This window comes from Danio rerio, chromosome 15 (assembly GCF_049306965.1).
Source record: "Danio rerio strain Tuebingen ecotype United States chromosome 15, GRCz12tu, whole genome shotgun sequence".
Taxonomy (NCBI): Eukaryota; Metazoa; Chordata; class Actinopteri; order Cypriniformes; family Danionidae; genus Danio; species Danio rerio.
Window position 1 is genome coordinate 46,560,001 of NC_133190.1, and position 10,000 is coordinate 46,570,000.

At 40.7% G+C, this 10,000-nt stretch overlaps 1 protein-coding gene across 6 annotated transcripts in view; it reads right to left on the reverse strand.

The window, feature by feature from the left end:
- nox4 (NADPH oxidase 4) overlaps nucleotides 1-10,000 on the reverse strand; it is a 65,145-nt gene that overhangs the window by 7,002 nt on the left and 48,143 nt on the right. For 4 of the 6 annotated variants that reach the window (XM_073924079.1, XM_073924077.1, XM_073924078.1 and 1 more), the window contains 3 exons: nucleotides 7,267-7,345; nucleotides 5,182-5,301; nucleotides 1,741-1,849 (listed from right to left, as the gene is read on the reverse strand). In XM_073924079.1, coding sequence (XP_073780180.1) covers nucleotides 1,741-1,849; nucleotides 5,182-5,301; nucleotides 7,267-7,345 — 308 coding nt within the window. The remainder of the gene's footprint in view (nucleotides 1-1,740; nucleotides 1,850-5,181; nucleotides 5,302-7,266; nucleotides 7,346-10,000) is intronic. The other 2 variants (XR_012391084.1, XR_012391083.1) reach the window with 1 other exon arrangement.

A 10,000-nucleotide genomic window follows, 5' to 3' on the forward strand; every position in this document is an offset into this window, starting at 1 on the left:
CTTGCCTCAGCACACCTGCACAGAGGTTTCTAGAAATCCTGGTAAGAGCTTGATTAGCTTGCCCTAAACTTTGCTGGACACCGGCCCTCCAGGACAGAGTTTCACATCCCTGACCTAGTAGTTTTCTATTAAGGCGGTTTATAGGGTCGTGTCCCTGTAATTTGAAACTATTAAAAATCATACTTAAGCTCTTTTGACTTTCAAATACTGCCACCATTTTCCTGTGAGGGTTACGTTTAGAGGTATGGCCATATAATAAAAATTACAATATAAAACTGATTATGCTCATAGATTGTCCCTGTAAACCATGTATACGTGTTTGTGTGCGTGTGTACTTGTTTTTGTGACACATCAGGACACAAATCTGTAGAAGACATGGGTATGGAACAGGTATTACAAAAAGGGGGTGAAATATGAGGACATTGGTGACGTCCTCATTTCTCAAAAAGCTTATAAATCCCACAAGATGAGTTTAATCAGAGAATAAAGCTGCACACAGTCTCCTTTGATGGTTATACAGCATACAATGCAGTATAAAATGAACGGAAACCTATGTAATGTACCCACTTTTCACAAAAACAAACGTGTGTGTGTGTGTGTGGCGTTAGAGAGAGAGAACGAGAGAGTAAGTTGAAGTGTGTGTGTGTGTGTGTACAGGTTTATATGGTTTACAGGGACAAAAGTTGTATAGAGCAGGGGTGTCCAAACTCATGTCATGCAGAACTTGCCTCAGCACACGTGCAAGGATGTTTCTAGAAATCCTAGTAAGAGCTTAATTAGCTAGCCCAGGTGTGTCTGATGGGGTTGGAACTAAACTTTGCAGGACACCGGCCCTCCAGGACAGAGTTTGGTCAGCCCTGGTATAGTGACAGGGGTAAGACCCAGTAGTACTCTATTAAGGTGTTTTACAGGGTTGTGTCCCTGTTATCCGAAATGTTTAAAAATCATACTTAATATAATATAATAAACTGTTTTTACAGTATAAATACCTTATGCGTATGGAGTCCATGCTGAAAAATCCAGCTTAAACCAGCCTAGGCTGGTTGGCTGGTTTTAGAGGGGTTTTGGCCATTTCCAGGCTGGTTTCCAGCCTGGTCTTAGTTGTTCAGGCTGGAAAATGACCAGCCAAATCCAGCTGAAACCAGCTTGACCAGCCAGGTTTAAGCTGGATATAGCTGGTTTTGGCTGGATTCCCAGCTTGGCTAGGCTGGTCAAGCTGGTTTTAGCTGGTCATCTCCCAGCCTGACCAGCTAAGACCAGGCTGGAAATGGCTGAAAACCAGCCTGGAAGTGGCCAAAACCCCTCTTAAACCAGGCTGGTCAACCAGCTAAAACCAGCCAACTAGCCTAGGCTGGTTTAAGCTGGATTTTTCAGCAGGGGTGTCACAGTAAACCATGTACACAAGGGTGTGTTTGTGTGTGTGTTTGCTGGTTTTGCAATACTCAATGACTCAATTGTCCTCATTTAATTAGTGAAATATGAAAACAACCCATTACTGAGGACATTCATTGGTCCTGACAAAATAAAAGTGCTTATAAATCAGCCAGAGGATGCTTTTATTAGTATGTACTGATGTGCACCTCTGTGAGGGCTGGTTTAGGGGTAAACCATAGACAGTGTCAATAACCCAATAGAAAAACAATAGAAGAATATGAAATAAATGATAAATAAATAAGTGTGTGTTTGTGTGTGTGTGTGTGTGTGTGTGTGAGTGTGTGTGTGTGTGTGTGTGTTTTTTACCCTCTCATAAAGGCCACACAGTAGATCAGCAAACCAGTAGAAGCACTGTATGTCTCTGCAGATCCACACGAAATACAGCCGCTTCAGCTTATAATGGCACCAGTCGTCACTGCAACACACAACAGCACTTACTCCATCTATCTCTACTGTAAACGTGGACGCTGAGTGATCTTTTGATCAAATGTGCACACTGAACAGGGGTGTTATATTCAACAAAGCAAAACTCACTCAACTGAAGCTTCCATTTCCAGTGTGACAGATGAACCAAATCTGAGGTCTTTTTGTTGTTGTTTTTATAAAATATTTATATTTATGAGATGATAAAAAGTCACCATTTTCACAGTAAAGTCCGTCCTCGCTAAAATAAAACAAGATTTGAAGGAAAACATGAAGGAATTAAGTTAACCTATTAGTCTTTACAACTCTAAGTGGGTTGAACATAAAGCAATTAAGCTGTCCCCCCTAATAACTTAAGTGTGTCGTTTCAGCTCATTTTTAATAATTAGTTGGAACAAACAGCAAATGTCATGCTTTGAGTGCATAATTATTTCAATTAAAAGCTTTTTAGGAAATTTAATATGAATTTGGCAGATGCTTTTATACACAGCATCATACATTTAACCAGTCCATGCATTTTCTGGGAAACAAATGCAAATACATAACCCGCCCACTGAAGCTAAGCAGGGCTGCGCCCGGTCAGTACCTGGATGGGAGAACACATGGGAAAGCTAGGTTGCTGTCGAATATGGTGTTAGTGAGGCCAGCAGGGGGCGCTCAACCTGCGGTCTGTGTGGGTCCTAATGCCCCAGTATAGTGACGGGGACTCTATACTGCTCAGTGAGCGCCGTCTTTTGGATGAGACGTTAACCGAGGTCCTGACTCTCTGTGGTCGTTAAAAATCCCAGAATGTCCTTCAAAAAAAAAAAAAAAAAAAAAAAAAAAAAGAGTAGGGGTTTCACCCCGGCATCCTGACCAAATCTGCCCATGGGCCTCTGTCCATCATGGCCTCTTAACCATCCCCATATCCCAATTGGCTTCTTTATCTGTGTGTCCTCTCCACCAATCACCAATCACCGTTCCGTCATCCAAGTGGATGCTGCACACTGGTGGTGGATGAGGAGATTCCTCCCAATGTGTAAAGCGCTTTGAGTGCCCAAAAAAAGCGCTATATAAATGTAAGGAATTATTATTAATTTTTATTAACCCCACAGCAAAAAAAATGCTTTACTTTATTAGACTATTTTTTTTTTTGAATATTATATTTTTATTTTCTTAAAGCAACATAGAGCGATACAGAAAGCAACAGCAATTATAAAGACAAAACAGAAAAAACAATCAAAAAATAAAATAATAAAATAAAAATAAAAGGGACATAAGACAGAAAAAAGAAGGTTTTAAAAACATTATTACATCAGTTCCTCTACTATTATACATGGGTCAACAATGTTACACCTATATATCTAGGCCAGTGGGCGCAGGCAATATGGTGATCTTGCAAACGATAACAGGGTTATACCATTAAACTGTTGTTCTGGGCATTTGACAAATAATTAAAAAAGGGTTTCCAGGTGGCTTCGAAGCCGGCAATGTTGTCAGAAAGATTGTGTCTTAATCTCTCTAAATGTAAAGTGGTGAAAAATTCTGAAAGCCAGGACTTAAAAAGTGGTTTTGATGTCGTTTTCCATAAATAAAGAATAATTTTTTTAGCTAACACCATTCCATATTGAACAGCTTTTTTAAATTGTTGACTGAACCCACGAAGTGAGTCAGACCAACCAAAAACAGCGATTGCTGGATCAGGGGCTAGGTCACAAGAATATTTATTAGACTTTTTGTCTTGTTTCTTGTCCAAATGTCTACAAAAATGCTTCTTTATTTAAGAATTTAAGATGTTTTGTGTTTGTTTCGCTTTCCCTTCTCTTTTCTGTTGTGTATTCGGTCCTGCCCCAGATGTGTGACTATTGGTTGAGATGGCTGTCAATCATCATTCTGACGTTGCACGGCGCACCAATCGAGAGCTGGTCTGCATCGTTTACAAAGCATTCGCTTGCGCTGATCGAGAGGAGCACCTGATTCACTACCAAACTCCTCACCAGCCTGTTCTTCATGTTCATATTATTTTCAGTTGTTTAGTTTGCCTCTCATTTAAGTGCGTTATTGTTAAGATAAGCTTTTGTAGCTAAATTTACTTTATTATTAGGAAGTTGAACTATCTTTATCAGAATTTAATTATCAGATAAGCTTTTGTTTTGCTAAATCTAAACAGTGTTTACTTTACGACAACTCTAGTAACTCTTACCGTACGTTCACACCGAAAGCGGCGAGAGCGTCAAAGTAGCCAGAAGTCATTCATTTTCAATGAGAGCCGGCGGCGATAAGCGGCGAGGAGCAGCGCGGCGCGTCTTCGCCGGCGTGAGCGTCGAGGAGAGTTGAAATGAAGTCAACTTTATGGTAATGAGCTATGACGCGGATCGGCGGCAAGCAATCAGAATGAAGACGTCCACCGCTTGATAGCAGTTCAGATAACACAGACCTGTGAACTTTGGTTCCGACCACAGTTGTTCCCAAGGGTTTGATTATTGCGGTCGCCAGATTTCCAATTATTTACCATTTTTTCCTACAGGAACATACATTAAATAAGTTACTGGCGAGTTACTGATGTTCATTGATGTTACATAAATTTATCTGAAAAAAGCGGGAATCTCACGCGATGTGACAGTACAAAACAGTATAACTTAGCTGCTTCAGGATATTTCAGACATATGGACACATATTGGATAAATAGAGCAAAGCCACACCACACGCAACTTGATCTTCCATTGTTGTATGAATTTGATAAGAAGTGCGCAACATTTTCACGCTAGAAACATGTTTTATGCAGGAATGTAACTGATATGCTGCAACGGCTCCTTTAAATATGAGATCAATGTAGCGAGTTTTGACGCTCTCGCCGCAGGAGCTGAAGGCAGAGAGCGTTGTCGCCAGGGCGGCCAGAGCGACCTTGGACGCTCTCGCCGCTTTCGGTGTGAACGTACGGTTAGTTATTTTATGGAGGAGTTGCCACACCTGTAATCACGCTTTAACTAGTTAGAGATTGAGAAATGGTCAGTTGTGGGCGGGGCTTTCCCCTTCTGATGACACGTACAAAGGGAGAACGTCAATCAAAGTGTTTCTGCAGACTGTTTATATCAAGTGTGATTATAAAAAAAATACAATTAATTAATTGTTACCGTTGGAAGCGGCTTATATTCACAGACTATTCTCTGTGTTTAAACCCCTTATAATAGTGATTTTTGCACAATAGGTCCACTTTAAATAAATTCAAAATCCAATTACATAAATGTTAACAAAAATGATTATTTATCTTGAATTTGGTCATTTTGCTTGCGCTGTGATTTACAGATACTCCAGTTAGCATGATGGACATGTTTTCTCACTCACTAAAGTGCTTGAAGGACACAAGCGAACGGCGTGACTCCGATCCCTCCGGCCACACACAGGCTGACCTCATAATTAAACACCTCCTCTGACGGACTGCCGAACGGACCATCCACGTGCACCCTGGGGGCGGGACAATAACCACAACAACCAATGAGATCACAGATGCTGAGTGTGGATAGTGTGTATCGTATTTATTTTTCTATCTGCATCAGAATTATAAATTTAAAAAATTTAAAAGAGCAAGAATCAAGAGAAACAAAAAAAATGTATTATCTTTCTATTTCTAAACATGTTCAGTGACAAAAAAATATTTTAATAAATATATCCATTTAATAAATCTGTTTTGTTTAAATGCACCGAAATTACACTCACCAGCCACTTCATCAGGTACACCTTACTAGTATCGGGTTGGACCACCTTTTGTCTTAAGAACTGTGTTAATCCTTGGTGGCACAGATTCAACAAGATACTGGAAATATTCCTAAGAGATTTTGCTCCATATTGACATGATAGCATCACACAGTTGCTGCAGATTTGTCGGCTGCACATCCATAATGTGAATCTCCTGTTCCACCACATCCCAAACGTGCTCTATTGGATTGAGATATGGTGACTGTGGAGGACATTTGAGTACAGTGAACTCATTGTCATGTTCAAGAAACCAGTCTGAGATGATTTGCGCTTTATGACATGGTGCATTATCCTGCTAGAAGTAGCCATCAGAAGATGGGTACACTGTGGTCATAAAGGGATGGAGATGATAAGCAACAATACTCAGGTAGGCTGTGACGTTGACATGATGCTCAATTGATACTAATGAACCCAAAGTGTGCCAAGAAAATATCAACCACACCTTTACACCACCACCACCAGCCTGAACCATTGATACAAGGCAGGATGAATCCATGTTTTTATGTTGTTGATGCCAAATTCTGACCTACCATCCGAATGTGGCAGCAGAAATCCGTTTCCTGTTCTTAGCTGACAGGAGCGGCACCCCGTGTGGTCTTCTGCTGCTGTAGCCCATTCGCCTCAAGGTTTGATGTGTTGTGTGTTCAGAGATGCTCTTCTGCAGACCTCGGTTGTAATGAGTGCTTATTAGAGTTATTGTTGCCTTTCTATCAGTTGGAACCAGTCTGGCCATTCTCCTCTGACCTCTGGCATCAACAAGGCATTTGTGCCCACAGAACTGCCGCTCACTGAATATCATTCTCTTTTTCGGACCATTTTCTGTAAACCCCAAGAAATGGTTGTGTGTGAAAATCCCAGTAGATCAGCGTTTCTGAAATACTAAGAGCAGCACATCTGACTCCAACAACCATGCCACGGTCAAAGTCAATTAAATCCCCTTTCTTCCCCATTCTGATGCTCGGTTTGAACTGCAGAAGATCCTCTTGACCATGTCAATATGCTTAAATGCATTGAGTTGCTGCCATGTGATTGGCTGATTACAAATTTGCATTGACGAGCAGTTGGACAGGTGTACCTAATAAAGTGGCCAGTAAGTGTATTCTAGTACGCAGGTATTTGATAAGCAAATTTCCATGATTTTTCCCAAAACATTTTGTGTCCATTTACTTTTTCCAAAACTTTTCCAAGTCTGGAAAATGCCTTGTCAAAACTCGATGACTTTTCCAGGTTTTTCAGGACCGTATGAGCCATCTGTTTCATATATCTATACCATTAATGAGGGAACATTATTTACTAAAACACTGAAGACTTTCTTCTGATGGCATAATTGAAATCAGGAAGGAAGCAAACACACACACACTCACAAGCGTAAAGAAAACACACAAACAAACAAGCACACATCCACCAATGCACACAGGATGAGGATGTGCAGTCATTTCCCACTGTAAAAGCTCTTTTATGAGAGGAAATGATGTCACGGATTGGACGGTGAAGCTTGTTAAAAGTCTGTCACCTGACACCCCGCCCACACAGCGCTGGAAAACTGCGGTTTTCCCAGGAAATTACGGGGTCGAAGGGTCGTGACCTTTCCCCTCCTCAAATACCGCATCAGATACCAGGTCAGACCTTCAAGAACCAGAAGACAATTCTCCCAGAAGGCAGAAGACGACTTACGTGGGATATCGCCTCTGGTGCATCATGGGAAGGATCTCAGAGCTGTTTGACGGTTGAAGCAGCAGCTGAGAAAACCTAGCTGAGAAATGACAGGAAGAAAATAAATCAACATTAGGTTACATGTACCAATAACAGCAGGCAGTGTGCAGTGCTCTGGGTGGTTGTTTATTTGTTTCTACGAGGTTCTAAATAGTTGTTAGCATGTTGCTAAGAGGTGCCGAGTGTTTTAACATGTTGCTGCGTAGACCTTAAGATGTTGTGAGTGGTTGTTAACCTGTTATATGGCTAATAAAGAGTTCTAGGTGGTCGTTATCATGGTGCTAAGGGGTGCTATGCGTTTTAACCTGTCTCTATGTGGCTGCTAAGTGCATCCAAGTGGTTGTTAGCATTTCTAAGTGGTGCTGTGTTCTTTCATGCATGAGTGCTAAGAGGTTTTGAGTGTTTGTTAGCATGTTGCTGTGTAGTCTTTAAGATCTTGTTAGTGATTGTTAACCTGCTACATGGTTGCTAAAGGGTTTTGGTAGTTGTTACCACTGTGGTACGGATGCTAATGTAGTAGGTGGACCCTTTAGGTGCACGCGTTGCGTGCTAATCACGTCAAGGCTTTATAGGAGCCCTGATCCCCCCCCCCTTTTACACTAAGGGTTTAAACCTGTTGCTTTGTGGCAGCTAAGAGCATCCGAGAGGTGGTTAGCACGATGCTAAGGGGTGCTATGTGATCTAGGATGTTGTTGGGTGGGTGCTAAAAGCTTTTAAGTGGTTGTTAGCATGTTGCTAAGGGTGCCAAGTATTTTAGCATGCTGCTGTGTAGTGCTTAAGATCTTGTAGGCCTAAGTGGTTGTTAACCTGCTACATGGTTGCTAAAGGGTTTTGGTAGTTTGGTAGTTGTTAAAATTTTATTTGACACAATTAACGCAATAATTTCTCCACGTACCTCATGCAAAATTGAGCAGTCATCAGAGATATGTGAGAGATTTAAAAGGTTCTTTACTGAGAAGGTAGCTGATATCAGATCCTCTTTTGCCCCTCTCTGCCCTAGTTCCTGTGTGGACTCGACAGTTTCTTCAGCTACCTTCTGTAATTTTGAACCAGTGTCTCTCTCTGAGTTGAGGGGTTTAGTGTTTCAGACAAAAACTTCAACTTCGCCGTGTGATCCTATTTCCTCTAATCTTTTAAAGGAGACTTTCAACACAATAGGTTCTAGTATACAAGCAATTATTAATTCCTGCTTAGTTTCAGGCACTGTCCCTGCGTTTTTAAAGCATGCAGTTGTCCAGCCATTGCTTAAAAAACCCAATGCAGATATAAATTGCTTAAATAACTTCCGTCCTATCTCTAAACTTCCATTTATGTCAAAGGTTCTAGAAAGAGCTGTCTTATCACAGCTACAGCCTTTTTTAAAATCGTCCCATAAACTTGAACCTTTACAGTCAGGTTTCACTATGCACCACAGTACTGAAACCGCTCTGTTAAAAGTGTGGAATGACTTACTGCTGTCGGTAGATTCAGGCAGTAATGCAGTTTTGGTTTTACTAGATCTGAGTTCTGCTTTTGATACAGTTGATCATACCATACTTCTGTCACGTCTGGAACATTGGGTGGGCATAAAGGGTTTAGCACTTCAATGGTTTCAGTCATATCTGAAATCCAGGTCTTTTTCAGTTTCTGTTGGCCAATTTATGTCAACATCTGCCCCTCTTCTGTGTGGTGTCCCCCAGGGCTCTATTCTGGGTCCAATGCTCTTCAACTTATATATGCTTCCTCTTGGTAATATTATAAGGAAACATAACATATCTTTTCATTTTTATGCAGATGACTCTCAGCTGTATGTTCCTTTAAAATCTCAGAACTCCCTGCAGTCTCTAATTAATTGTCTTGAGGATATTAAATGTTGGATGGCAAAAAACTTCCTTCAACTTAATAATGACAAAACTGAAGTTATTCTCTTCGGCCCCTCAAAAACAAGAATGTCGTATATTGGGGGCTTGGGAAGTCTTGCACCGTATGTTAAATCGCAAGTAAAAAATCTAGGTGTTATCTTTGATTCTGAGCTTTGTCTAGAAAAACAAATTAGCTCAGTGGTTAAGAATAGTTATTATCAGCTGAGGATCATCTCCAGACTCAAATCCATTCTTTCCTTTCAAGATCTGGAAAAGGTCATACATGCTTTTATCACGTCCCGCCTAGACTATTGCAATTCTCTATATGTTGGTCTCCCCCAATCCTCATTGGCACGGTTGCAGTTGGTTCAAAATGCGGCAGCTAGACTTTTAACAGGCACCAAAAAACATGCTCATATCTCTCCAGTTTTAGCATCCCTTCATTGGCTTCCTGTTAATTTTAGAATTCAGTTCAAGATTTTACTTATTGTTTTTAAAGCACTGAATGGGCAAGCACCTTCTTATATATCAGAGCTTATTAACTTACAGTCAACTCCTCGGTCTCTTAGGTCCTCAAATAAAATTTTACTTCATGTTCCTCGGTCACGACTTAAACTGAAAGGGGATAGAGCCTTTGCAGTCGCTGCTCCTCGTTTGTGGAACCAGCTGCCACCGGATATTACAAGTGCTTCTTCTCTCTCTATTTTTAAGTCCAGACTTAAGACACATTTTTATTCTATTGCATTCCCAGGCTTTTAATCTTTATTGTGGTTGTTGCTGTAATACTTTTATTCCTATTATTACTTTTATTGTTATCTTTTACTCTTTTAGAGTGTGTGCTATGGTTTTGTTCA